Source organism: Equus przewalskii, chromosome 21 (assembly GCF_037783145.1).
Source record: "Equus przewalskii isolate Varuska chromosome 21, EquPr2, whole genome shotgun sequence".
Lineage (NCBI taxonomy): Eukaryota > Metazoa > Chordata > Mammalia > Perissodactyla > Equidae > Equus > Equus przewalskii.
Window position 1 is genome coordinate 9,946,086 of NC_091851.1, and position 23,965 is coordinate 9,970,050.

The window sequence follows — 23,965 nt, forward strand, 5'->3', positions numbered from 1 at the left end:
ATCTGCTCTTATTAACTGTTAGCCATTCCTTCAAAGCTATGTTTTATACTAATTATTGCCAAGGATAAGGAATTTGTCGTTTTATTTGTAATTAAGTCTCAGAACCAGCTTTAGATACTGTTATCTCAAAGTCTGAGCATCCAGGACAACAAGCAGAAGCATTTCTCAAATTGTTTCATTCCCAAAGATAAATTATTAAAACACACAGCTCAATTTAACATTAGTGGACTGTGCCTTTTGAACTGACCCTGGCCCCACTCATCACTATGAAAATAAAAAGCAACTATTCACAGGTTTTAGCTCTGTCTTGGTAAGTGCTTTCTCAGATTTAGTAATAAACTCTTACATGCACCAACTTTATTTGAAGTCCATAATTACAAAATGAGGTGGGTCCCATATCCCATTCTTCATAAATGAGAAGTGAGGCTCAAAGAACTGAAGTTCTTTACCTAGGGCCACACACAAAGTATCAGAGGGAGAATTCACTCACTCTGCTTGCTCCAAGTCTCTGCTTTTTCCTAAGGTCCATTTTAAAACTCTCTTTTTTGCATATTAAAACAAAGAGAGAAAGGTGACACAGCACTGGGGAGTTGGAAGGGATTAAGGACACAGCCTACATCGGCAGGAATTGCATAGTGCCCCATCTGCATGGCCATTCCTGAAAGCCCTGAAGGAGGAAGAAAATAGGGAACAGCAGGCTTTCAGTTTTGTACTAACCAGCTTCCTTATGCCCTCACTTTTGGCTAGGTACTAACCTGTTCTGAATCACAATTCCTCCTTTCTTTCCTGGCAGGCCAAAGGGCTGGTTTTTCTCAGTTGTTTGTTGTTTTTTTTTTTTTAAATCACCTTTCTCCCAATCTCTGAAGAGTAACAGTCTAAATTGGGTGTTGAGGAGAAGACTGTACCAAAGGGTGGGCAGACAGGCAGGCAGGGAAATAACCACTCTGATTTTGCTTTGATTTCTGTTTCAAGTCCTGTAACGACAGATCTCACTCCAGTGGAGTATGTTTTGGAAACACACTTAAAAGGGATACGTGATTGTTTTTAGGTACATTTTAAGTGTTGACTAATAAAAGGCAAATATCAGAACAGAAGAACAGTTTAATACAGCATTTTTAAAACCTTTTAGTATTCTAAGGCATCTGTGACCTGCTAAAATCTAATTATTTCTCCAATACCCTTTGGAATTGTTCAGAAAGATGTGGTACAGTTTCTAACTGGTGCATTAAGCATCTGGCCTGACTTCACAGAATTACAGATAGCTGAACGTGCACTCTCTCTATATTTTATTAACATCCCATAGGCTCATGTTAAGAGGTAGTTCTGATGTGCCCTGACATGCATCTCTACCTGTTGACACAGAAAACTGGGCTAGACTTGAGAGGGTCTACAAATAGAAAATCTTTTAAAGATGTTTTGGCAATTTAAACAGAAACTCTGGCTTAAAAAAAGAAAAAGAGTAGCTTCAAGTTTATAAATTTCTAAAACATGCCCAAGTTTCAGCATGCCAAAGCTTCTGAAAACGAGCTAATACCCAGCATCCCTCCCTTCCTTCTCAAACTAACAGTGCTCAATTTTCCTTTGGGTCATACCCTCTCCTCCATTCTCAGCCATGTATTTGAGTGGGGTTGACCCCACAGAAGGCTTAATCTCACCAACATATTTCCCCATCCACCAGTAATAGGTTCAGGAAAGAGCATATGATCAAGTATAAACAAATGAGAGGAAGTGAATCACAGGGCTCCATACAGGAGCTTCTGGAGGTGACCTCCCTTCCCTTGAACACTGCATTATGGGAATGTGATACATGGAACTGTTGCTGCCTGAGGAGAAAGCCTGCAGCTGCCAAGGGTCTGTTCTATATAGCCTGAGGAGGCTGCCAACACTAAAAAAGGCAGAACACTAAGAGCCAGAAAGAAACTATATTCTTGTTGACATATTTTAAGCCACTGTATTAAGCTTTACCTGAAGCCAGACCATACATTTGAACTTCTCAGGTACACAAACCAATAGATGCCAACTGTTGATTAGGCAGTAAAGCTTGGACTTTCCAATCACTTGCAACCAAAAAGTTCTCAACAGCCCAAAGAATTTAATATACCAAAAGCCTGACCTGGTTAATTTGTTCTTCACAAAACTTTGAAGACTTTATTCTGATGAAGAATAGTGAGGGGAAGGAATATCATAAAGAATGTTTCTAAGACTTAAAAGAACTTTTATGCATTCTAAGATTAAATCACAACTATCATAGTTGGAGGTGGTTTAGGGATCACCTAGTTCTATTAGCTTCTTACAGGGATGTTCAATGAATTTGTGTACAATGAATGAGTGAAAGAGTGAATGAGGTAGCTTAAGTCTAGACAGGTTGGAAGACCTGAATTAAATTGTCCCAGGGAATAATTATGTATCGTAGTCATTTTCAGCTGGGAGTTGTTCATATTAAAAGAGGTTTGGTTTTCTCTTGTTATCTTCACTTGAATACACAAGTAAATGGCAGAGTCTGGGAAACCTGATTCCAAATCCAATCTCCCCTGTTCTCCACCAGGGAGCATCTCACATCTTTTCACAAAAACAGAATAACACAAAGTCCTTTGATATGACCAGTTTACATAGTCCTAGAGTTTTAAAACAGGAATATGCTATTAGAGTTCATTTTCAAGCCAATTGTTCACAATCTGAAATGCACTTTCTCAAGTACAGTATTAGATTCACAATCTAGGCCACAGAACAAAATAAAATGCAAAACAACAACAAACACCTTTTCAACCCAAAATGTCTACTAGAACTCAACTAAGTTCTAAATCCTGGGAACATGAGGCCATGAAATGCTTGAGGACAACAGAAAAAAAAATCAACAAGAATATCTCCTATTCGTCCACCTCCTCCCCCATTTCCTGGCTATAGAACTACTTCAAAGGGAAACTTTGAAGAGTGTGAAAAAAGCTGTCATTGGCTTTCTCCTCCCTTCCTTCCTGCATCTTCCACCACTTCATAATGTTCCTTTTTTCCAGGTGCTCAGATCCCCTCATCTTAATAAGCTACCATTCATTGGATACTTACTATGAGTCAAGCACTGAGCTAACAAACTCAGAGGGATTAAGGAATTTGTTTACAGTCATGTGGCAAAGCCAAGATGGAGCCCAGCTATGCTGGACCCTGAAGCCCATGCTCTTAAACATCAGAGTACACTGGTTTCTCCACTCTGAGCTGAGTCCTCCTTGCTGCAACAATCCAGCCTCTCCCTTCCTATCACAGCCTAATGGGCTTCATACTGAAAATTGCCTGCCTGCCTTCCCCTCCAACCAGGACAGCCATCCCCTTTCTGTAGCTAATCTCTCTTAAGTAACAAAGGAGGAAAGCAATCTGAAGTTACTCAGGGTAACTCAATCTTTTCAGAGATGGTACATATTATTTCAAAAAGGGTACATATTCCTATAAGTTCACCTCCAATTGGCAGAGTTTCAGGCAGCTGATAAGAGCAGGAAGTTAAAAAAAAAAAATGGAAGCAGCAAAAGAGTATATATTCTTGCACAGGGTAGGGTGATGGGGGTATATTAAGAATTTGCCTCGAAAATCAGTGCCCCTAGTACAGATTACAGTTTTCACAGTCTCTTGTCTTCTACATTTTAGTCCACATCTTAATAAAAATAAAAACAAAAATAAAAGCAACAATACATAATTGGTTTTCAATAAATTCCTGCTGCCTTTATTTGCCATGTGATGAAACCAAAGCCCAGAGCAGGTGATATGAAGTCATATAACAAATGGCAGCCTAGGGAATGGAAACTTCAGAACCCCTAATTCCCAGGCCAGTACACTCTCTTTTAGGTACCTATAAACAAAATTATCCATTTATCTTTCTGTTCTGTTTAAAGCCTGCTTGAATTGAGACAAAACTGGTTAAATATGGATATAAACCCACAGGAATTTGGCCAGGCAAAAAGTCCTTTTTTAAATATAAGTAAGCCTCATCTGGAAATAGCTTCTAGAAAGAATTGTTTCATAATATAATTTAATCCATGTGTCTGTTGTGCAGTAAAAGGGAAAAATCCACCCTTTACTGAGAGATTATCTGTTATTCCCACCTCGTTTTCCTCTAAAGATTCAGCAGCTGAATCTCAGTTTAACTTGAGCTACCTAACATTTCTAAGAAATTGGCTTTTCAACAGACATTAGAATTCTAAAACTCCTGGATTTAATGGGTGTGCCCTCAGAGGCCAGCAAAAGTGCAATCATAGAACAATAGGGGTCAATATAGCCCTTATCGAGGGTTCACCTTCTACTTTGATATCACGCATTCTTGGAGGGGAACTCAGAAGTCAACCTGCTATCAAAGAAGCATATAAACAGATAAACCAAATGAAGCTAATTAAGAGATCATAATCAAATACTCCTGGGAAAAACAATTCACTGGGCTCCTTCAGAAACAAACATTCCTAGACACTTTAAAAAAGCACAAAGGAGAATGTTGTGAACCTCTAAGAATAAAACAAATAATAGCAGTTTAAGGAAATTGCCCTTCAGGTAAATATAAAAGCAAAATTCTTCCCAGCAACATTAAAAAGTGAAGCACACTCAGTGGAAAACTTATGGCTCGAAAGCAATTGCTGACCAAATAGCAGGAACCAGTCTACGAAAATCTTAATTCAAAATAAAAGTCTATAATTCTGTTAATTTATAACGTCTCTGTCTTACAATTGTCCAGTGTTTATTCATGTACCTAAATTAAAATAATTTTAATACAAGCAAAATCACTCCTGAAAGGTTCTTTTTCTCCTTAAGATGTTTATACCTTAACCCATGGTCAGAGCAGCAAAAACATATCAGTAAGGAAAATATTCTTTTTAATTTTTCTAAAACTTTTTATCTTAGGGAGAGTCTCCTAAATATGAAAAACCTAAGATCTACGGGGCTATAAAGATGATGGACAAATAGTGGAAGTATATGGAAAATCTTTCCATTTCCTAAAACATATATAGAACAATAACTTACTCATTACCTCCAGGAAAAAGGACTGATTACTTCATTTTTTTTTTTTACCTTTCAGCATTCGTGTTCCCCTTCCCTTAAATAAATCAGTTATTTATTTGAACTTGCTTTCATTTGTTAAATAAATATTCACAGTTGGGGTTACTAGCCTGCATAATTATAACATTATTGTAACTAGTCAATAATGAAAATAATATGATTTGGGTTAACTTCTTTTTAATACAGATGGCTTAAAAAACAAAAAGAACTTGTGTTTTTCTCTTGTAATCTTATAAATATCCTTCTAACATGCTTGTATCTTTTTTAAAGCTTGCTACCACTATCTAGTTGTAGTAAACTTTAGAAAATGTGGAGATTCCAAAGGGCTGCCTACAAACCAAATGGCATCCTAGCTTCGGCAGGCCGAGCGCCTCATTTTGGCTTCTCTCGCTCCCTCTAGCGTTCGCAAATCTCACGTCTCTGATGATCAAGTTACCTCACTGAACAACAGCTTGACTAAGTCCTGCCCACCTATGACATCACCCCCTTCTTCAACCACTGCGAGGTGAAGCTTTAACTTCAGACTTGGAGGTGGGCTGTGTGCAGTAAACTGGAATGCTCTCCCTCACTCACTCCTCCGTGTAGGAGTGATCCGAAGCAGGACAAGCTCAGCCTGCAGCTGCCGTGGCTTTGTGTGGACTGGACGCGGAGCTTGGGAGAGGGGGGGAGGGTTATTACTCCAGTCCACAGTCAGTGGAATTACAGCTATAGCGGCAGTATATGTAGGATTGCTTTTTCTCCGTCATCCTGGTAAGTGTTTTCCGTGTTTTTCCTTGTGATTGTCCCAGAAAGTTTGCTTGGTTTTACTCTCTAGAAACAAATGACTTGGTGCCATGAGGCATTCAAATACGAACGTTTGCTCTGTCACCAGTACCAGCAATCTATGTGCGTGCAAGCCAGCAAGGAAAAATTTGACTATATAACCAAATGCAATAAGTTTCTTAAAAATCTTTTGGTTACCAAAAATAATAAATGACTATTTTCTGTCTCGTATAGTTGCTATTTGAAAAGAGACTTATGGAAAACATTAAGTTGGAAAGTTAAATGTTAAATATTGAAGAATACAAGGCAGATTTTTCACAGACAGGAAAGCAAAAGGTCTTGCTAACTTGGTGTGTAGTGTATGTGTGGTATGATCACCAATTGCTGTTTTTACAACTGTGAAAGAAAATCAATAATCCCTCAGCCCATGAGTACACAGTACATGAAAAGCATATATCTTGCTCACAGCTAGCCGAGCTGTTCCTGGAGACTTCTGTGCCTCTGTAAGGACTAACAGCTACACCTAGATTTTAAAGCTTGCACTGCTGTCCTGCCAGAGCTGCTTCCAGCATTTCAGTCTTGCATATCTCAACTAGTGAATTCAACTCAGAGGAGGAGGAGACTCTCTTCCAAACCATATTCCCTCTCCAGCAGAACGCCAAATCCATTGCTGGGGCAAATGTAGTATGTGACTAGCATAGAAATTGGCAAAGTCTACTCAGAAAAACTAACAAAGCTCAGCCAGGAAGCTATGCCTGATGTATGCAGCAAGTTTGGGGTAGCAGAGAAAAAATAAATGAGTAGAGCCCTCATCAAGTGGGATATGCGGAGTATCTGTTCACTTGCAACTTATAGGAAAATGTTATATTACAAGAAATGTTTTTATACAACAAAGCTTTCAAAAAGTAGTTAAATGTATCTCCTCAAAATTTTTTTTAAATGAATTATGTCTGAAACAAAATGGTTGCATAGAGATAAAAGAGTGCAACAGGCCTGTGTTTTCTCAACATATAGGGGGTTGATTTTTAATTAATTAATTATTTGGAATTAAAAAGGAAAAAAAGACTTGATATTTGCCAATTATGAACCAAATTCTCTAATGGTTTTAGCAATTAGCTATTTACAATTCTTAAAATAAATCTATCTGCTTTAAAATGCACATATATGTTATTTAATTAGCAAGAAACAACCACACTAATTAGCAAGAATAAAGCCACTAGAAAAATGCTTCAGCTGCAGCAATGCCTTTCATTTATCCCTAACTGCATGAGAATATCCTGACCAGCATAAACATAAAGAATGAATTTGTCTGTTTTCAGGTAGGATCACTTATGCTGCCCCACAGTGACAGACGACTGATACTCATCTCTTTTGAAGTGTAAAGAAAAAAATTAATCCTTTAAAAGTACCACAAAATATTAATATTACCACTACTACCAATATTAATGATATGCCAAGTTTTACTCTATAGAAAGATTAAATCAGAGCTATGCTACTTCGTTTGCAAATTTATGTGTGTGCACAACACATACACACACGTACATATATTTATTAGCCTGAAATAAAAAACAGGGTTCCAAAAATGTGATTGCATGTATTTAACTAGGAAAATCACTTTTAATTTTTTTTAAAATAGAGCACTGCCAAAACACATCAAGTCCAAGGAGCAGCAAAGATAACAGTGAATGAATAAACATAATAAATTCATTAATACTGTGTTCCTGTATTACTAACTATCAGTTATTAACACACAACCCCCTCTTTTAAATCAATTATGGTTAGGTTCAAAATGCCCAGTTAAACACTTCCTAAACGTTAATGTTTGTGAAATACATAATTGAGCAGCAAATAAAGTTTTTACAAAACGAAGAAAAACAGTAAGAAAATTTGTCATAACTGAGTGTGGCAGCAAAATAGAAGGTATGTTTCTTTTGCTTTCAGGTGTTAATTAAGGAGCCTCCAATTCTATCAAAACTTTTTCAAAGCTAAATGAAGCAGTGTGAAATAAATTTGTTTGAAATCTTGTGGCTGTCAGACTTCGTTAGCAAGCTATTAATTATCTTTATCCCAGGTTCTTCGCTAGACTATATTGCCCAATCAAATAGAAACTCCAATTATGTTCAGCATCACCTGCCTAGGGACACAAGATCCTAATGAACACTCAGTGCCTCCAGATGAAAAATACAATTATCAGCTTTAAACCTGCAAGTGCACTGCGGAGAGAAGATTCGTCTGTGCTTCTCTTGGCCACACACCCTAAAGCTTCTTCCTCTTTCTGGATTATTTTAAACAATTTTAAACTCTACAAAAATCAGTAGCCAAGAACCTTACCTTGTGTTACTATTATATGAATGTTTCTTCTTTCTGCTTTTTATTTTTGATATGCCATTGTTCATATCAATATTAAATTAAATCTGGCCATTTAAAAAAAATCTGGTTTAAAACTGCCATTTCAGTGAGTCTTAACTTTGCCCCCCCTTTTTTAAGGTGGGTGGGCTACATAACAAAGAATGTGATTAATGCCAAGATCCAGAGCTAACAAAAATTCTGAATAAACCCCCTTAAATAATCTTTTATTCAACCAGTTTATTTTAATAGCATTATAAATAATCGTTGAAAGTCAAATGAAGACTACGATAAATGAAGACAATGAGGGAAATGAGATTCAGTAAATTTTTCAAAGGCTGTAATTTCTTCCCTTTTTTTCCCTTATTCCCCCTTCCCTCCCACCCCCCCACCTTTTGCCCCAGAGGCCTTCACTGTTCTTCTCAACGGGAGGCTTTGTTGTAATTAAACCAGAGAAAAACTGGCCTGCAGCAGCCAACATCTGACTTGCGGCTTCTGAAAGCAGTGTTCTGGTAGATTGTACCACCCCCCAGCGGGCAAAAACTCTACAGTAAATCTCTCAGCAATATTAATTCTCAAAGCTGCATTTTTCTCTTCAGAGCATAAAAAGGGCTGTTTCTCGAATCCTTCTAACATTCCAACATTTCAAAAACTTACCATAAGTCAACAAACCAATTTCCAACAAAGAGATGGTTTGTAAATGTCTTCTGGAAAAAGCCTTCTTCATCTTAAGGGCCAAAATAGGAGTATACATTTCAGAAAGCATTTTCCAGTTTCAGGATGCAGATTGACATCACTAAATTTGGTAAAACATCACACTGAAAAAGTTTTGAAAGCCATGTTTATATTGCATAGAAGAGCAGGTTGCAGGACTTGATTTGTCTGTCTATTGACATGAACTCCAGAGAAGACAGATTTGAAGTAAAAAGGAATGAAATCAAATTCAAGCAGCAGCTAAACTTGCATTTGCTTTGCATATGCAGGATCTCTTTCCTACCTCCAAAATCAAGTGTCAGGAATACATAACAATCTCTCTCCAGGTACAGTATTAGTCTGCTTAAATGGGAGGAGGGAGAACTGCTCTCACGTGATGAGACAATGACAGCTTTTGTTCTTTATTCTTTCACTTTACATGTGCACAAGTTACCCTGGCAACTTTGAAAAGAAAACCCACTGACCACATTTGCTTAAACACCATTTTCAAAGTGTGCCACTGGACTTTGGATTGATCAGTTTATGTGTTGTTGATTTTCTTCCTCTTCATTTGGTTTAAATCAATAGTACCCTACTCCAAAATGAAAAAACAAGGTGTATTATGATTTTGGATGTTCTCACCAACCAGCACATTGCTTGGCACATATACCCAAATATTTGTTGTACTATATGGAAACTTGAATATTAGAAATAGAAAGCACATCAACCAAAATATACTCAACACCGAAAAAGGAATTTCAAGTTTGCAATGGGAAAATGTTTGCAGTTTAACAAAAGTAAGCATAGTTTTAATTGCAATTGCTCAAAAGTCAACGCAAAGTTAAAGCATGCCTCCTGCCCCCGAGCTCTCTACTGCTCACCTTTACCATCCTCTAAATTAATATCTTATTCATTCTTATAAGTCTCGGTTCTCTAATTCATTTACTCTGGCTTTAATATTCTAAAAGGAAGCAGCATTCACTAAAATGAAAGATAACATCCCAGTTTGCCTTTTTGTTTTAAGGATGCTCGATTTAACTTTACAAGCCAAAATAAATGAAGCAGAATTAGATTCATTTGTCACAAACCTATTGGGGAAAAAGAGCCAGTAACATAAAGAGAGAAAGTAAAAATCCTTTGCTTTGGAACTTTTATCCCCTATTTTGCAAAAATGGAACAAAATCTTTTTTAGGCTAAAAAATAGTCTAGATAAAACTGACTATAAAAAGGAACACTTGCTACTCTGCCTGACAGCAAACCCTTCAGACTTCATGACTCTCAAGAGGAGAGTTAGAGGTCCTTCTGCTTGCCTGGCATTAAACAAAAGAATTGGAACTTTCCTGAAATCTGATGATCGTGGAAAATTTAACTACCAGACAGGCTGCTTAGAAAGCATTTTACTGTCACTATCAACTAACCTGATGCACTCCAGTTTTTCAGTTTAACCATATATGTAGTTTATTTGAAATACCATTTGTCATACAAAGACTTAGCATTCACAGGTTGATCATTTTGTTGTGCTTTCTAGCAGCAATTTAAGCCTTCAGAAATAATTACTTTCCTAATACTCTAGATTATGATTGTATAAATTCCAATTTACCTAGAAATATTTACAGATTTAAATAAATTTGGTTAAGCATGTGTTTTGGTCAATTTCAAGGTTTTATTCAAAATAATAATGCAATTAACTTGGATTAAAAGTTCTACATGTCATTCTACTTTTAGATTTAATGTTTTAAAAAGTTCCCAGCATTAAGAAATCATTATGTGAGCAAATCATTAAAAAGAAACTAAAATCTCAAAACTTAATACTTGATTTAAGATTTTTTAAATGAACAATGATTTCAAATCAATAAATTTAAATCAAAGGTAGCAAAAAAAGGATTTAAGAATTTAGCTATCAACTATCAAAATATAATTTAATCTATTAGGTTGTCAAAACATGAGAAATACCTTCTCACCTCAAACATTTCCACCTCCAAAATACTGCAGTAGCAGAGATGGCATCATATAAACATGTAGATTGCCTCAAGTTCTTGATTTTATTTAAATACCGGTTTTCTACTCAGATACAACTTCTTAAATTATATTAGTTTTCTTAAAATATCTCAAAATGGTAGCATCCTTATCTATTTACATACTTTCTTAGGGGTATCATGGAAATAAATTGGATGTTTTTCACGGACTTGATGATTACATTATAAATGCATTTAAAAAGAAAACTACAATTTTTTATTTATAAAGAGAAACTGAATAGAAAGGTCAATATTAAAAATTTTATTTACCAGAGAGGTGATTATGTTTTTCTTCTTTTTGCCTCAGTTTTAAATGCTATGTACTTAAGTAATGATTCCATTAAAAAACAATTTCCTAAAACATTCCTTTAAGTAACCAGGGCACCATTCATGTCTTCTCCCAAGTTACCCCATTAACAATATTTTTCTAAAAGATCGATTTCTTTTTGTTCAGAAGTAATGGCCTCTTTCAAGCTTATGCAGACATAAAGGCTCTGAAGTCGATGTTGTGGAAACCTGGCCACAGTGTCCATGCCAGTGGGGGTCATTTTCCTTTTCAGCATTCACATTCAACTACAGTGTCTCTATGTGCCTGAATATGTAGAGCCAGCTCAGAAAGAGGGAAGTCTAAAGCATGGGGGCAAGATCGCTTATTTTAGATAGAGAGATCAGTACAGCCTTTAATATGCAAAACAAACCAAAACTGTTTAGCACTATAGTTTAGAATATAAAAGGGCAGGAGAAGATATAAAATATAACATATAAAACAGAAGGAAGCATGAATTGAGCTTAAGTAAAGGGACTAGGGACATGTGATGGAATCTTCATTTCTGAAAGAGTATCCTTCTATCCAGAGAAAACTGCTTTTATATTTTTGCCTTTTGCTATAATGCAATTTGAAGAGAAGAGAAAGACATTTTCTAAGAATTTAATGAGATTTAAGGCTTTCTGTTCATCCTACATTATTATCACTATTGTATTAATGGCAATGTGAGTTTGCATATCAAACAGCAGAGGAGGTAGTTTCACCGATATAAAACAGGGAAAAAAAACAAATTAATCTTTCTTCTTTTCACACTAATTTAGAATTTTTTTTCTTTCTCTGGGTTAAAAAAATGTGTCTATCAATAATATTCTTAGAGCTTGATTTGGTGAATTATTTATAGTTCAGATACAAGCTTTATCTCTGGTTTTCATTATGATCGTCACCTTGGACATACTCCAGGCTAACCTGACTGAGGGAACAATCAACAATTTTTAAATCCCCATTCATCAGATTCATCTTCTCAGTTTTAGAGTGTGTCCTGGAGTATGAGAAATGCCCAACTATTGGTAACGTTTTAAGGAAGTTCTCACTTGTTATGTTTATAATGGTTTTTAATTAGTTTCCAATGCAATTTAACAAAAGTAATTGTTTTCTAAGCTTAAATTAACCAAATTATTTTTATGTTGAATAATTTTCCAGTTTAGAAAAACTTCACAGCAGATACTTTTAAGAGTAACTTTGTAATTATAATTTCAACAGCCTGGTTTTCCATTTTCACATACCAAGAAAGTAACAATCTTCAAGAAAATACACTACTGAAGTTCAACAATAATGAGCAAAGCCCTAAAGGCATCACAGTAAAATCTAACATTAAACAATAAATCATTTAAACTTTCCTCTCTGGGCACTTTGCATTATCCACTAGAGACCACTTTATCCTTTTGCTAACTGCTATTTTTGTTTCAAGTTGCCTAAATAATAAATTAAATGTATCTGTAATTTGTTTTAAATTTCCTTCTGTTAATGCAGTCTATGATAGCCTTGGTATCTGGTGGCAAACTAAAAGAAACTGATTTCAAAGAGAACCAGAAACACAAATTTTGGCCTTGTTAACATGCACTTTCAGTAGTGTTTGAATTCTGGAACAGATGCTATCCTTGTTGGATGCTAGGTAATTACTAGGGAGAAGCAAATTGCTTCTACTTTTAGTCCTTAATTTCAGGGTCAAATATTTCCATGATACCCTAATGTTCCCCATGTGTACCGAAAGCCCCTGAGTGGGTAACCCTGCATAACAGATCCTGATCCTACCCACCTCCCCTGTCCAGCCCCAAACATCTTCATGCATATTAGATAATGGACAAAGCGGTCCTTTGGTCAAGCCTTAAGTCTTCTTTCAGAAATGAAAAATACACTTATTGGCAATTGGCTTGTTCATGTTTGAACCTAGAGGGAAATGCCTGGTCAGGTTTTGATATGCTTTCCTAATGGTCATTACAAAGAGAGAGATTGAAATAGCATCCTTTCTATTCCAAATACAGATTTTTCAACTTCAGTTTGCTAAAAGAAAATTAAAATTGTATTCTCCTAAAAACTAAATATGACTTGAACTTCTATTCTACTTTTTGGCCAAGAATACCTGAGTAACTAGAGTTTCAAGATCATCAACTAGTCCTCAGAAACACCTCTAAAGAGGAAGGTGATGGTGTTCACATTCTGCAGTTGAGAAAATTGAGGCAGCGGGAAGAAGCAAACAAGGCACTGAGCAAATCAAAAGAAAAGCTGCTAAAGCAAACTCTTTTCAACTCTTTAAATTGTAGATTTTATGATTTTGTAAAACCATGTTCAGAAGTGTCTAAGAAGTTACCATAGCATTTCTATAAAAAATGCTTGTTATGTATTTGCCACCTCTTTGAGATGTACGTGTTTTCTTTTTTTAAAACATTTGATCATTTTATATCTAAGATTTAAAAGTGAACTCTTAAAGAGTGGCCTGATTTGAATTTAAAAGTCATGGAAGGGGCTTACTGCCTCTTGAATGAAGCTTTGCTTCTGTGTTTAATTCAAAGTGCATTAACAATTAATTAACATTAGAAATTATGTTTGGTGACAATCTCAACTTCAGCTCCTACTTTGTATAGTAAAATGGGAAGTAAAAAACAAAGAGGTCATCTTATCCCTTTTCACCAACTACTATGATGAAAGATGTGTTGCTTAAAGAAAGAATTGAAGTTAAATCTCTATGAAATTTCTCTAGTATGTTCAAGTTCATTATTAATAGTTCATTAAAACATTTTCCTTTCACAGGAGATGCTCAGATCCAGTATATTTTACAGAAGAAAAATATAAAGGAAATATAGTATGCTTCCTTTTTTTTCCATGAAGAATATTTGAATTAAGTTTTCTTTACCTCTTAAAAAAGAATACCTGTTCTTGCATAACGTGACTGCACCAGATATTTTGAGAAAGCAGCAAGAAGCAAAAGCTGGAAATAGCTATTTCGCAGCAGGTAATCATACCTCAGGATGTAGCTACTGTACAAAGTTTATACTTGGATAATCCTGGATGGGAATAAAGGTGGGGGGTAACTGCCTGAAAAACCCATTACTATACAGGCCTTAGCATCATGAATGGCTTTCTTCATGAGGATCTGAAGTTACTATCTCTGACCACATTGCACAGAAGAGCCAATAAGAATTTCAAAGAGAGTAATTTCCACTAAGGGAATTAAGCTACACAAAAGGAACCTTCACACAAACTCTATCAGAAAGAAAAAAAAAAATACATAGGAAGCCATGTGTTCTACATAGTAACAGGAAGCTGAATTGTTTCTGGTCCCCACTTTAATGAGCTTGCCCACCATGCTGAACTGCAGCTGGAATGTTCATTGACAACAGCGAGCCTGATCTGGAGGTGTGTGCGGCATAGGATTACTTGAATAAACAGTGAAGAACATTTCCAAGGACTAAACAAGAGTTTATAAGTCCCAGCCCCTCACCAGGAAAATAATATATGCGCATTGGATTTTCACTCACGCAAAATTTACTCACATCGTTCAATAAGGTAGGAAAAATATCAGTCTTTTATTTTCATGCCTGAAATTATAAAGGCTAATTAATACCTACAAGCACAGAACAGATTATATTACACAAAATCTATAATTCTCCAGCCATGGGGAAAGTTGAATCATATTCTAGATTAGAACATGATAAAAGATAAATGCAATGTGAAAACATGAGATAGAATATAATGGAAACGTGCATAAAGCTATTAAACCATGTAGTATAAAACATGTAACAAAATGGAACAAAAGAAAGAACTAGTTTAACATGAAATGGAATTTTCCACTTAGATTAGCTACATGTATTAGCTATGTAATTCTTTCCTTCCTGAAGTAGACGAAAAAGATTCCTTCTGATTTTCTTGGCTAGAAATACCTACTAACAATGTAACAATATTAGTAATCAAAGAAAAAGAAATAACATCAGTAATCAAAGCAAACGATTGGTTTTACTAGTATTTAGGATCTCAAAAGGTGTGTAACTATTCCTAAATAGTAAAAGAATAGACTTTTTAGTACACATTTCTATACCTGTACAGTCTACCTAATAAAAAGTAGACATTAAATTGTTGTTTTTTAAGAACAGTAACATTATTATCTTTAAATATAACAAATCATACTCCTATGTGTCAACTCACTATGAATATTAATAGAAATTTGAGTAGTTTGGTCAGTGACTGGCTCCAAAATTGATATCAAGTAGCATGAAAATGCTTTAGAATAGTCAATAAAACTTTAATTATATTTGACATTTCAAAACCAAATGGGCTTGGGACCTGATACTTCTTAATACCAGAAATATTTAAGGAAAAGAGATTATATAATTGTATTTATTATTATCTAGCAATAAACCCTAAGCCTGCAAAAAAATAATTAAAATATTAGAAGTCATAGATGTTTTACTTTCCACATCTATTTTGAATGCTATTTTAAGTATGCTGGCCTGATGGTTTTCTGTCTTTTTTTTTTTAAACTCACTCCATTTTAGGGCTCCGAAGCTATTTTGTATAAAGACCTCAATACTGCTGACCATGATCAGCCCAGCCTGGAGCATCTTCCTCATCTGGACTAAAATTGGTCTGTTCCTTCAGGTGGCGCCTTTATCAGTTATGGCTAAATCCTGTCCATCTGTGTGCCGCTGTGATGCAGGTTTCATTTACTGTAATGATCGCTTTCTGACATCCATTCCAACAGGAATACCAGAGGATGCTACAACTCTCTACCTTCAGAACAACCAAATAAATAATGCTGGGATTCCGTCAGATTTGAAAAACTTGCTGAAAGTAGAAAGAATATACCTATACCACAACAGTTTAGATGAATTTCCTACCAACCTCCCGAAGTATGTAAAAGAGTTACATTTGCAAGAAAATAACATAAGGACTATCACTTATGATTCACTTTCAAAAATTCCCTATCTGGAAGAATTACATTTAGATGATAACTCCGTCTCTGCTGTTAGCATCGAAGAGGGGGCATTCCGAGACAGCAACTATCTCCGACTGCTTTTCCTATCCCGTAATCACCTTAGCACAATCCCCTGGGGTTTGCCCAGGACTATAGAAGAACTACGCCTTGATGATAATCGCATATCCACTATTTCATCACCATCTCTTCAAGGTCTCACTAGCCTAAAACGCCTCGTCTTGGATGGAAACCTTTTGAACAACCATGGTTTAGGTGATAAAGTTTTCTTTAACCTAGTAAACTTAACAGAACTGTCACTAGTGCGGAATTCTCTGACTGCTGCACCAGTAAACCTTCCAGGCACAAACCTAAGGAAGCTTTATCTTCAAGACAACCACATCAATCGGGTGCCCCCAAATGCCTTTTCTTATCTAAGGCAGCTGTATCGACTTGATATGTCCAATAATAACCTAAGTAATTTACCTCAGGGTATCTTTGATGATTTGGACAATATAACCCAACTGATTCTTCGCAACAATCCTTGGTACTGTGGGTGCAAGATGAAATGGGTACGTGACTGGTTACAGTCGCTACCTATGAAGGTTAATGTGCGTGGGCTCATGTGCCAAGCCCCAGAAAAAGTTCGGGGGATGGCTATCAAGGACCTCAATGCAGAACTGTTTGATTGTAAGGACAGTGCAGTTGTAAGCACCATTCAGATAACTACTGCAATACCCAACACAGTGTATCCTGCTCAAGGACAGTGGCCAGCTCCAGTGACCAAACAACCAGACATTAAGAACCCCAAGCTCACTAAAGATCAGCGAACCACAGGGAGTCCATCAAGAAAAACAATTATAATTACTGTGAAATCTGTCACCTCTGACACAATTCATATCTCTTGGAAACTTGTCCTACCTATGACTGCTTTAAGACTCAGCTGGCTCAAACTGGGCCACAGCCCGGCATTTGGATCTATAACAGAAACAATCGTAACAGGGGAACGCAGTGAATACTTGGTCACAGCCCTGGAGCCTGATTCACCCTATCGAGTCTGCATGGTTCCCATGGAAACCAGTAACCTCTACCTATTTGATGAAACTCCTGTTTGTATTGAGACTGAAACTGCACCCCTTCGAATGTACAATCCTACAACTACCCTTAATCGAGAGCAAGAGAAAGAACCTTACAAAAACCCCAATTTACCGTTGGCTGCCATCATTGGTGGGGCTGTGGCCCTAGTGACCATTGCCCTTCTTGCTTTAGTGTGCTGGTATGTTCATAGGAATGGATCACTCTTCTCAAGGAACTGTGCATACAGCAAAGGGAGAAGAAGAAAGGATGACTATGCGGAAGCTGGCACTAAGAAGGACAATTCTATCCTGGAAATCAGGGAGACTTCTTTTCAGATGTTACCAATAAGCAATGAACCAATCTCAAAGGAGGAATTTGTAATACACACCATATTTCCTCCTAATGGAATGAATCTGTACAAAAATAACCACAGTGAAAGCAGTAGTAACCGAAGCTACAGAGACAGTGGTATTCCAGACTCAGATCACTCACATTCATGATGCTGCAGGACTTGCAGCTGACTGTGTTTCGGTTTTTTAAACCTAAGGGAGGTGATGTTAGGAACCCTGTTCTACTGCAAAACACTGGAAAAAGAGACTGAAAAAAGCAATGTACTGTACATTTGCCATATAATTTATATTTAAGAACTTTTTATTAAAAGTTTCAAATTTCAGGTTACTGCTGCGATTGATGTAGTGGAGATGCCTGAACACAATTCTATATTTTAGTATTTTTTAGTAATTTGTACTGTATTTTCCTTGCAAATATTGAAGTTATAAACCATTTACTTTGTGTTCTACTGAGTAAGATGACTTGTTGACTGTGAAAGTGAATTTTCTTGCTGTGTTGAACAATCAGGACTGCGTTCACATAAGATCCTTGTAGTATAAGCACAGGCCATTTTTCACTTTGGTATTAATAAAATGTAAAAAAACCTGGCTGAATGAAAAAAACTAAATTTCAAAAAATAATGTTCCAATTATTAAATTTATATTATCCCAGTGGTATTCAATAAATCAAAATATGTGAAGTAATGGGCAATATCAGACTTGCTGCATATCTACATTTTTGCTCTAAGCAAATTAGATTTCCTTAAAGTAAGCATACCTTCTGAACCGAAGACATCAGCTGGCATAAAGGAGTGTGAAGTCTATTGTTAAAGCCATTGCTAACAAAGCTTTGAGAAAAAGGACTTCACAAAAACAATGATGTAAGTGTGCTTCCAAGTTAGGGGGGAAATTTGTATTTAGGAAAACATGAAAACTTAGACTTACATAGTGTGATGAACGCAAATACCAGAATTGTATTTTGGTTTTGCCTATACCATCCTGATTTTTGAAAGCACACTCTAAAAACATAATTTTTAGTGTTTATGATGTTTTCATCATGAAGGATGTCAAAGAGAAACCTTGTATGTATGAAAAAGGGAGCATAACCACAAGCAATTCCCCTTAACAATCCAGAGAAAGTAGTACTTTATGTAAGTGAGAATTTAAAAGAAAAATAGATACTAGGAATCAAATTTAGATGTGGCTTATATGAAATGTTTTAACACTGTACATAAACGTTCAGTTTACTTTCACAATGATCAAGAATACTGCCCATTACTGTCACAGTTTTCCAGATATTACATAATGAACTTGTAATGTAACATTTCTTTCTAGCTTCCTACTGAATTGTGAGCTATTACTTGTTTAAAAACCACATCACTTTTCTGTTGCCATGATTTTTTTCCAACAAAAAACCAAAGTGCATTGTACTCCCTTTGGCCAGTCTTGTATGTGCCTTGATCCAACGCTACATGTATTCAGCTTTTAAAACTCAACAAATTTTTCATACTTCCTTAAATATGAAAAATTATGGTCTTATTGCTGAATAAAACAAAAAAAAGTACAAAATAATCATGCTTGCTTTTTCAGGATATTACTATCACTAAAGTAGCAAATTGCCCAGCACATTAGTCCTAAGCATCTCCATGTATTTTTCTAGGCATAAAAATAAACGTTGGCTACAAATTAAAAAGTAGCAATATCTTGAGCTTGTGTATCATTTTACTTCAAGAGTTTAGTGTTTCATGCATACATTAATTTCCTAACAGTCTTTGGAAAACTCTCATTCATGCCATAGATGGAAAACTTCAGAAGTGGTTTTGTGACTTTTCTGTTTTTTGTACACTGCTGCCATTGCTCCTGATCGATACTTTTTAAGGTTGTCTTTGAAAAACTAATATTTTTTTTAAATACCTTTTTGGTAGTGTGAATTGGCATCAAAGGATTTAAGTTTCAGACCTACCGCTTTATGTACTTAAAAACAAACCGCTTACTCTTCTTGGCTTAGTTTCCTCATCCATAAAATGGGCCAGTTAATAACACCCACCACACAGGGTTATTATGAGGATTAAACGAGATGATGTGCATGGAAACTATAATGTTCAACAAAATATAAGTTACTACTATTATAATCAAGAGAAGTTAGCCATATGTTCCCAGAGGTTTGCTAAATATCGCTGATTCTACTACTCTACTAACAAATATCTCCAAGTGCCTATGAAACCTCATTCATTGTTCATTTGCCATCTTCAAATGTTTCCCAACACTTTCTCTTTGGACTTCCTGTTATGGAGGATAGTTGTTTTCTAGGAATAACTAAGCAAAGACAAAGGTGACTGACATTAAATATAGGGAACATTTTCTGAAGGAAGTTTGACTTGGCTTCCAGAGGGTTTGAGTAGCTAAGGTACAGTTCTGCTAGAAGACAGGTAAAGAGCTGGATGGTTCCATAAAGTCCCTATAAACCTGTGACTTTATAAAAAGCCAAAAGCCAAGAGATTGTATTGACTATTTTCCAGTTAGTATACCTTTCATGAACACAGGAAATTTTATGTGTGTCCAAATACATGCATCTTAATTATTTTACTTGGCATAAATTAGAAACATGTTTCACACCAGCAAATAAAGACAGCATTGAAAGGGTATAAGTTTATTCTTTACCTAGGCTTGCTACGAATTTCAAATGCTTTGCTGTAAAAATATATATCCTTTCAATAGAATAACAAAACACACATCTCTCTCTACCTTAAAGTGCACTAAATTAATTATAGATACATTTGCATATATCCTAAACTAAATGTTCACAATTTTTACTGATCAGGTACTAACAGAGAAAATTGTAGGGGGAAAGAAAAATCCAATCCTGAATATACCGCTTATAGATTTAACAAAAATACAATGGGGAAGCCACAAAAAAAAATTGAGGGAAAAATCACTCCCTTGCTGAAAGTTTGACAAAATCAGAAATTGTTTTTGGATGCAGCCACTTGCAACTGTCTTAAATCTCTGTACTTATGCACTCATTCTCTATTAAAAACAACACTGTGATCTATCTCACAGCAAAGCTGATTTATTAAAAGCATTCCCCTGTGCCAAAGGAACTAGTAAAAAACTCTGCTTTACTAACTACAGTTTCTGAGTAAAGCACATTTTATGGCTACATGCCAATATGACAGTTCAGGAGGAATCCAGAGACTCACATGCTTCAAAGCACCTGAAGCGTGGGTGTTAAAGGAACCAATCCACCGTTGAATTTAATATTAGCTCATCTGCTGCTGAAAACAGTAGTGGCATTTAAAATTCTAATTCCTTTCTCCTACTTAGCATGATTAGCAAATTTTAATTCAGGGCAGTCTTGGAATTAAAACTACTGTATTTTATGCTTTTGGACTTTTGTTAAATTAGCAAAAAATAACTCATGCTTATCAATCACTTTCTTAAGAATTTCAAAGTTCTCTGCAAATAATCTCAACAGCCAATAACCTTTACAGAATGGCTTCTATATTATAAATAGCAGAAGTCTTTTTTCATTTTTTTGGAGGAAGATTGGCCCTGAGCTAACATCTGTGCCCAGCTTCCTCTGCTTTATATGTGGGATGCCTGCCACAGCATGGCCTGACGAGTGGTGCATAGGTCCACGCCCAGGATCCAAAGCAGCAAACTCTGAGCCGCCAAAGTGGAGTGAATGAACTTTGCTACACCACCAGGCCAGCCCCATAAATAGCAGAAGTCTTGCCCTCAAGAAGTGCGCTGTCGGGGCTGGCCTGGTGTCGTAGCAGTTAAGTTCACATGCTCTCCTTCAGTGGCCCAGGGTTTGTGAGTTCAGATCCCAGGCGTGGACCTACGCACCTCTCATCAAATCATGTTCTGGTGGTGTCCCACACATAAAATAGAGGAAGATAGGCCTGTATGTTAGATCAGCGAGCATCTTCTTCAAGGAAAAAGAGGAAGATTGGCAACAGATGTTAGCTCAGGGCCAATCTTCCTCACCAAGAAAAAAAAAAAGCGTGGGGGCCAGCCCAATGGTGCAGTGGTTAAGTTCACACACTCCACTTTGGCAGCCCGAGGTTTGCCGGTTTGGATCCTGGGTGTGGACTTACACACTGCTTGTCAAGCCATGCTGTGGCAGGCGTCCCACATAAAATAGAGGAAGGCGGGCACAGATGTTAGCTCAGGGCTAGTGTTCCTCAGCAAAAAGAGGAGGCTTGGCACCAGATGTTAGCTCAGGGCTAGCCTTCCTAAAACAAAAACAAAAACTAAAACAAAAAGTATGCTGTCTAGAGCTTGGAAGGCATAAACATATCTAATGAAAGCTGACTGTGACTGCAGTATAGAAGAAATAATTACATCTATTTGGAGGGGTCAAGGAAGACCTCATGAAGGAGGCAAAATTAGGGCTGTGTATTGAAAGATAAGAAAGTATTTAAAGAGAAAGGAAGAAAAGTAGATGCTGGTCATGGAGAGAAAATAGTGAATAAATTCAAGGAGATAGGAAAACAGGGGCACTGTTTCTCAATGCTAGTTTTGGTCAGAATCACTTGGGATGCTTTTATTAGATAACAAGGCCTCAATACAGACCTACTAAATTTAAATCTCCCAGGTTAAGGTTAGGCATTTAAATTTTGTTTTAAATTCCAAAGGGGATTCTGAGGATGTTGAGGACTACTGATTTAGGATGTGTTTGGGGAAAGACCAATAGCCAACTGAAATACAGGGTCCATGAAGGAGGTAAGGAATTTTTTTTATGTCAAGCTTTGTAGTGTATTGAATTCCAAGCTGAGAAGTCTGCATGATATTCTTTGGCAATGGTTTTTGAGCAGGTGTATAAACAATCAGTGCACTTTAGGGACATTTTATAGAAATAATATTGCAGGAAGGATGAATGAGGAGAAACTGGGAGGAAGAAGACAAGTTAGAAAGCTATGCAGTATTCCAGGTAAGAGGAAATAGGGGTCTGAACAGTGCACCGCCAGTGGAATGGGGTTAAAAAAAAGCTGGGGTGAGGGGGTTCAAAAGCTATAGAAAAGGTAGAATTCCTAGGAATTGGAAACTGAGGAAAGAATAAGAATTAAAGGTGATGATTTTTAGCCAAGGTAAGTAGAATATCAGTGAGGCAATTAATAATGATGAAAAATACTAGTAAAGAAAATTTCAGAGTATTTTGTACATATTGGATTTGAATAAGTGACCATACACACAGTATAGGTTTACATTGGCTTATTATTAATAGTGCCTTCTTTAACCTTCCATAGTAACCCAGTTTAGATGATAAATTACAACCACCATAGGTTTAAAGTACTTTTATGTTATCTCTCTGGAAATGTCTATCAGAAAGTTGGAAGTGAGGGTCAGGGGGCAGATCCTCAAAATCAAGGAAGGGAATCATATTTAAGAGGTTATTATTAAAGTCGATGGATGGTGGTGGTGAGATCACCAACAAAAAGCGAGCAGAGAGAGAAAACAGGTCAGCCAAAGGAACATCTACCTTTTGTAGGGATAGAAGAGTGAAGAGGAGTCCAAAATAAAAATAAATAACAAAAAAGGGGCGTTGCAAAAGAAGAAAATTCATGAGAAGCATATATTATGAAATCAAGGAACTGGAAATATTTACAAAAGGAGCATGTCAAAAATGTACTCAGGAATGCAGATGTGGAAGACAATATGGGAAAAGAGACTGTCAGGGATTTTGAAGGTAGTGTCAGCAGAGTTATGAGGCAAAAACCTCTAGGATGTTGCCAGGATAATGAGAAATACAACAGAAACAATAACTGAGACTATTCTTTAAGAAGTTTGGAGGATGAAAGGATCTTGTTCAGTCATGTGGAAGATCAACACAGATAAAAAGGAAGTGGATACCAAGAGGGATACTTACTGACCTTAGTAATAAGATGGGGTGTAGAGATAGGAATCTACAATGAGGACAGGGAACATATTTAATAGGAGAAAAGAAAATTGAGATGCACAAGAGGTGTGGTCCAAGTCATGGTTGTGACTCTAAGATGACTGAAGTAACAGCTATAACGAGAAGCTGTAGTTTTGGAAGCATCACCAGCAAAGAGTTACAAAGTTACTCAGAGAGATGGAAAGGGTTGGTATGGAGGTAGAATTTATAAGACAGGTCCTAAGGAAGATGGGGAAATGTCCAAGAGATGAAGAGGAGGGAGAAGATGATGGGATTAGGTGATGTCAATGTAAAATAAGGACTTCAAAAGAAAAGTTTTTGAATAATGTTCTTTCAGGGGCAGAGAAAATTCTTTTGCAACTTCCGACCTACATCCCACATCCCTCCCCTACCTTAGTTTCATCAAGTAGTGACAGCAAGAGATGGAGCAGGTAACAGGGAAAGTGTCATCCTCAGGGAACAGATGTTAATTAATTCAAGGTGGTGGAAAGAATGCTAAGAAAAATGTCAGTTACATGAGAAGTTGGAACCTAAAAGTTAAGGATGACAGTGGGGTCAGTGGAAGCAGTTAGGAGATAAGTC

At 36.5% G+C, this 23,965-nt stretch overlaps 2 protein-coding genes across 10 annotated transcripts in view; one reads left to right on the forward strand and one right to left on the reverse strand.

The window, feature by feature from the left end:
- Positions 1-23,965, reverse strand: part of MACROD2 (mono-ADP ribosylhydrolase 2) — a 1,868,269-nt gene that overhangs the window by 1,566,074 nt on the left and 278,230 nt on the right. The window lies entirely within an intron of this gene.
- Positions 5,443-19,177, forward strand: FLRT3 (fibronectin leucine rich transmembrane protein 3). Of its 2 annotated transcripts, none has more exons than XM_008529476.2 (3): positions 5,443-5,778; positions 13,918-14,673; positions 15,660-19,177. In XM_008529476.2, exon 3 carries the CDS (start codon positions 15,703-15,705, stop codon positions 17,650-17,652), a length of 1,950 nt encoding a protein of 649 aa, XP_008527698.1. In that variant the 5' UTR covers positions 5,443-5,778; positions 13,918-14,673; positions 15,660-15,702; the 3' UTR covers positions 17,653-19,177. The 2 variants fall into 2 exon arrangements, with proteins under 2 accessions (XP_008527698.1, XP_008527699.1); XM_008529477.2 differs by having other exon boundaries at positions 5,483-5,778; positions 13,918-14,119.

Excerpts from the sequence above, each read along its gene's own strand:
- FLRT3 (XM_008529476.2), top strand. The coding sequence starts at position 15,703 with ATGATCAGCCCAGCCTGGAGCATCTTCCTCATCTGGACTAAAATTGGT.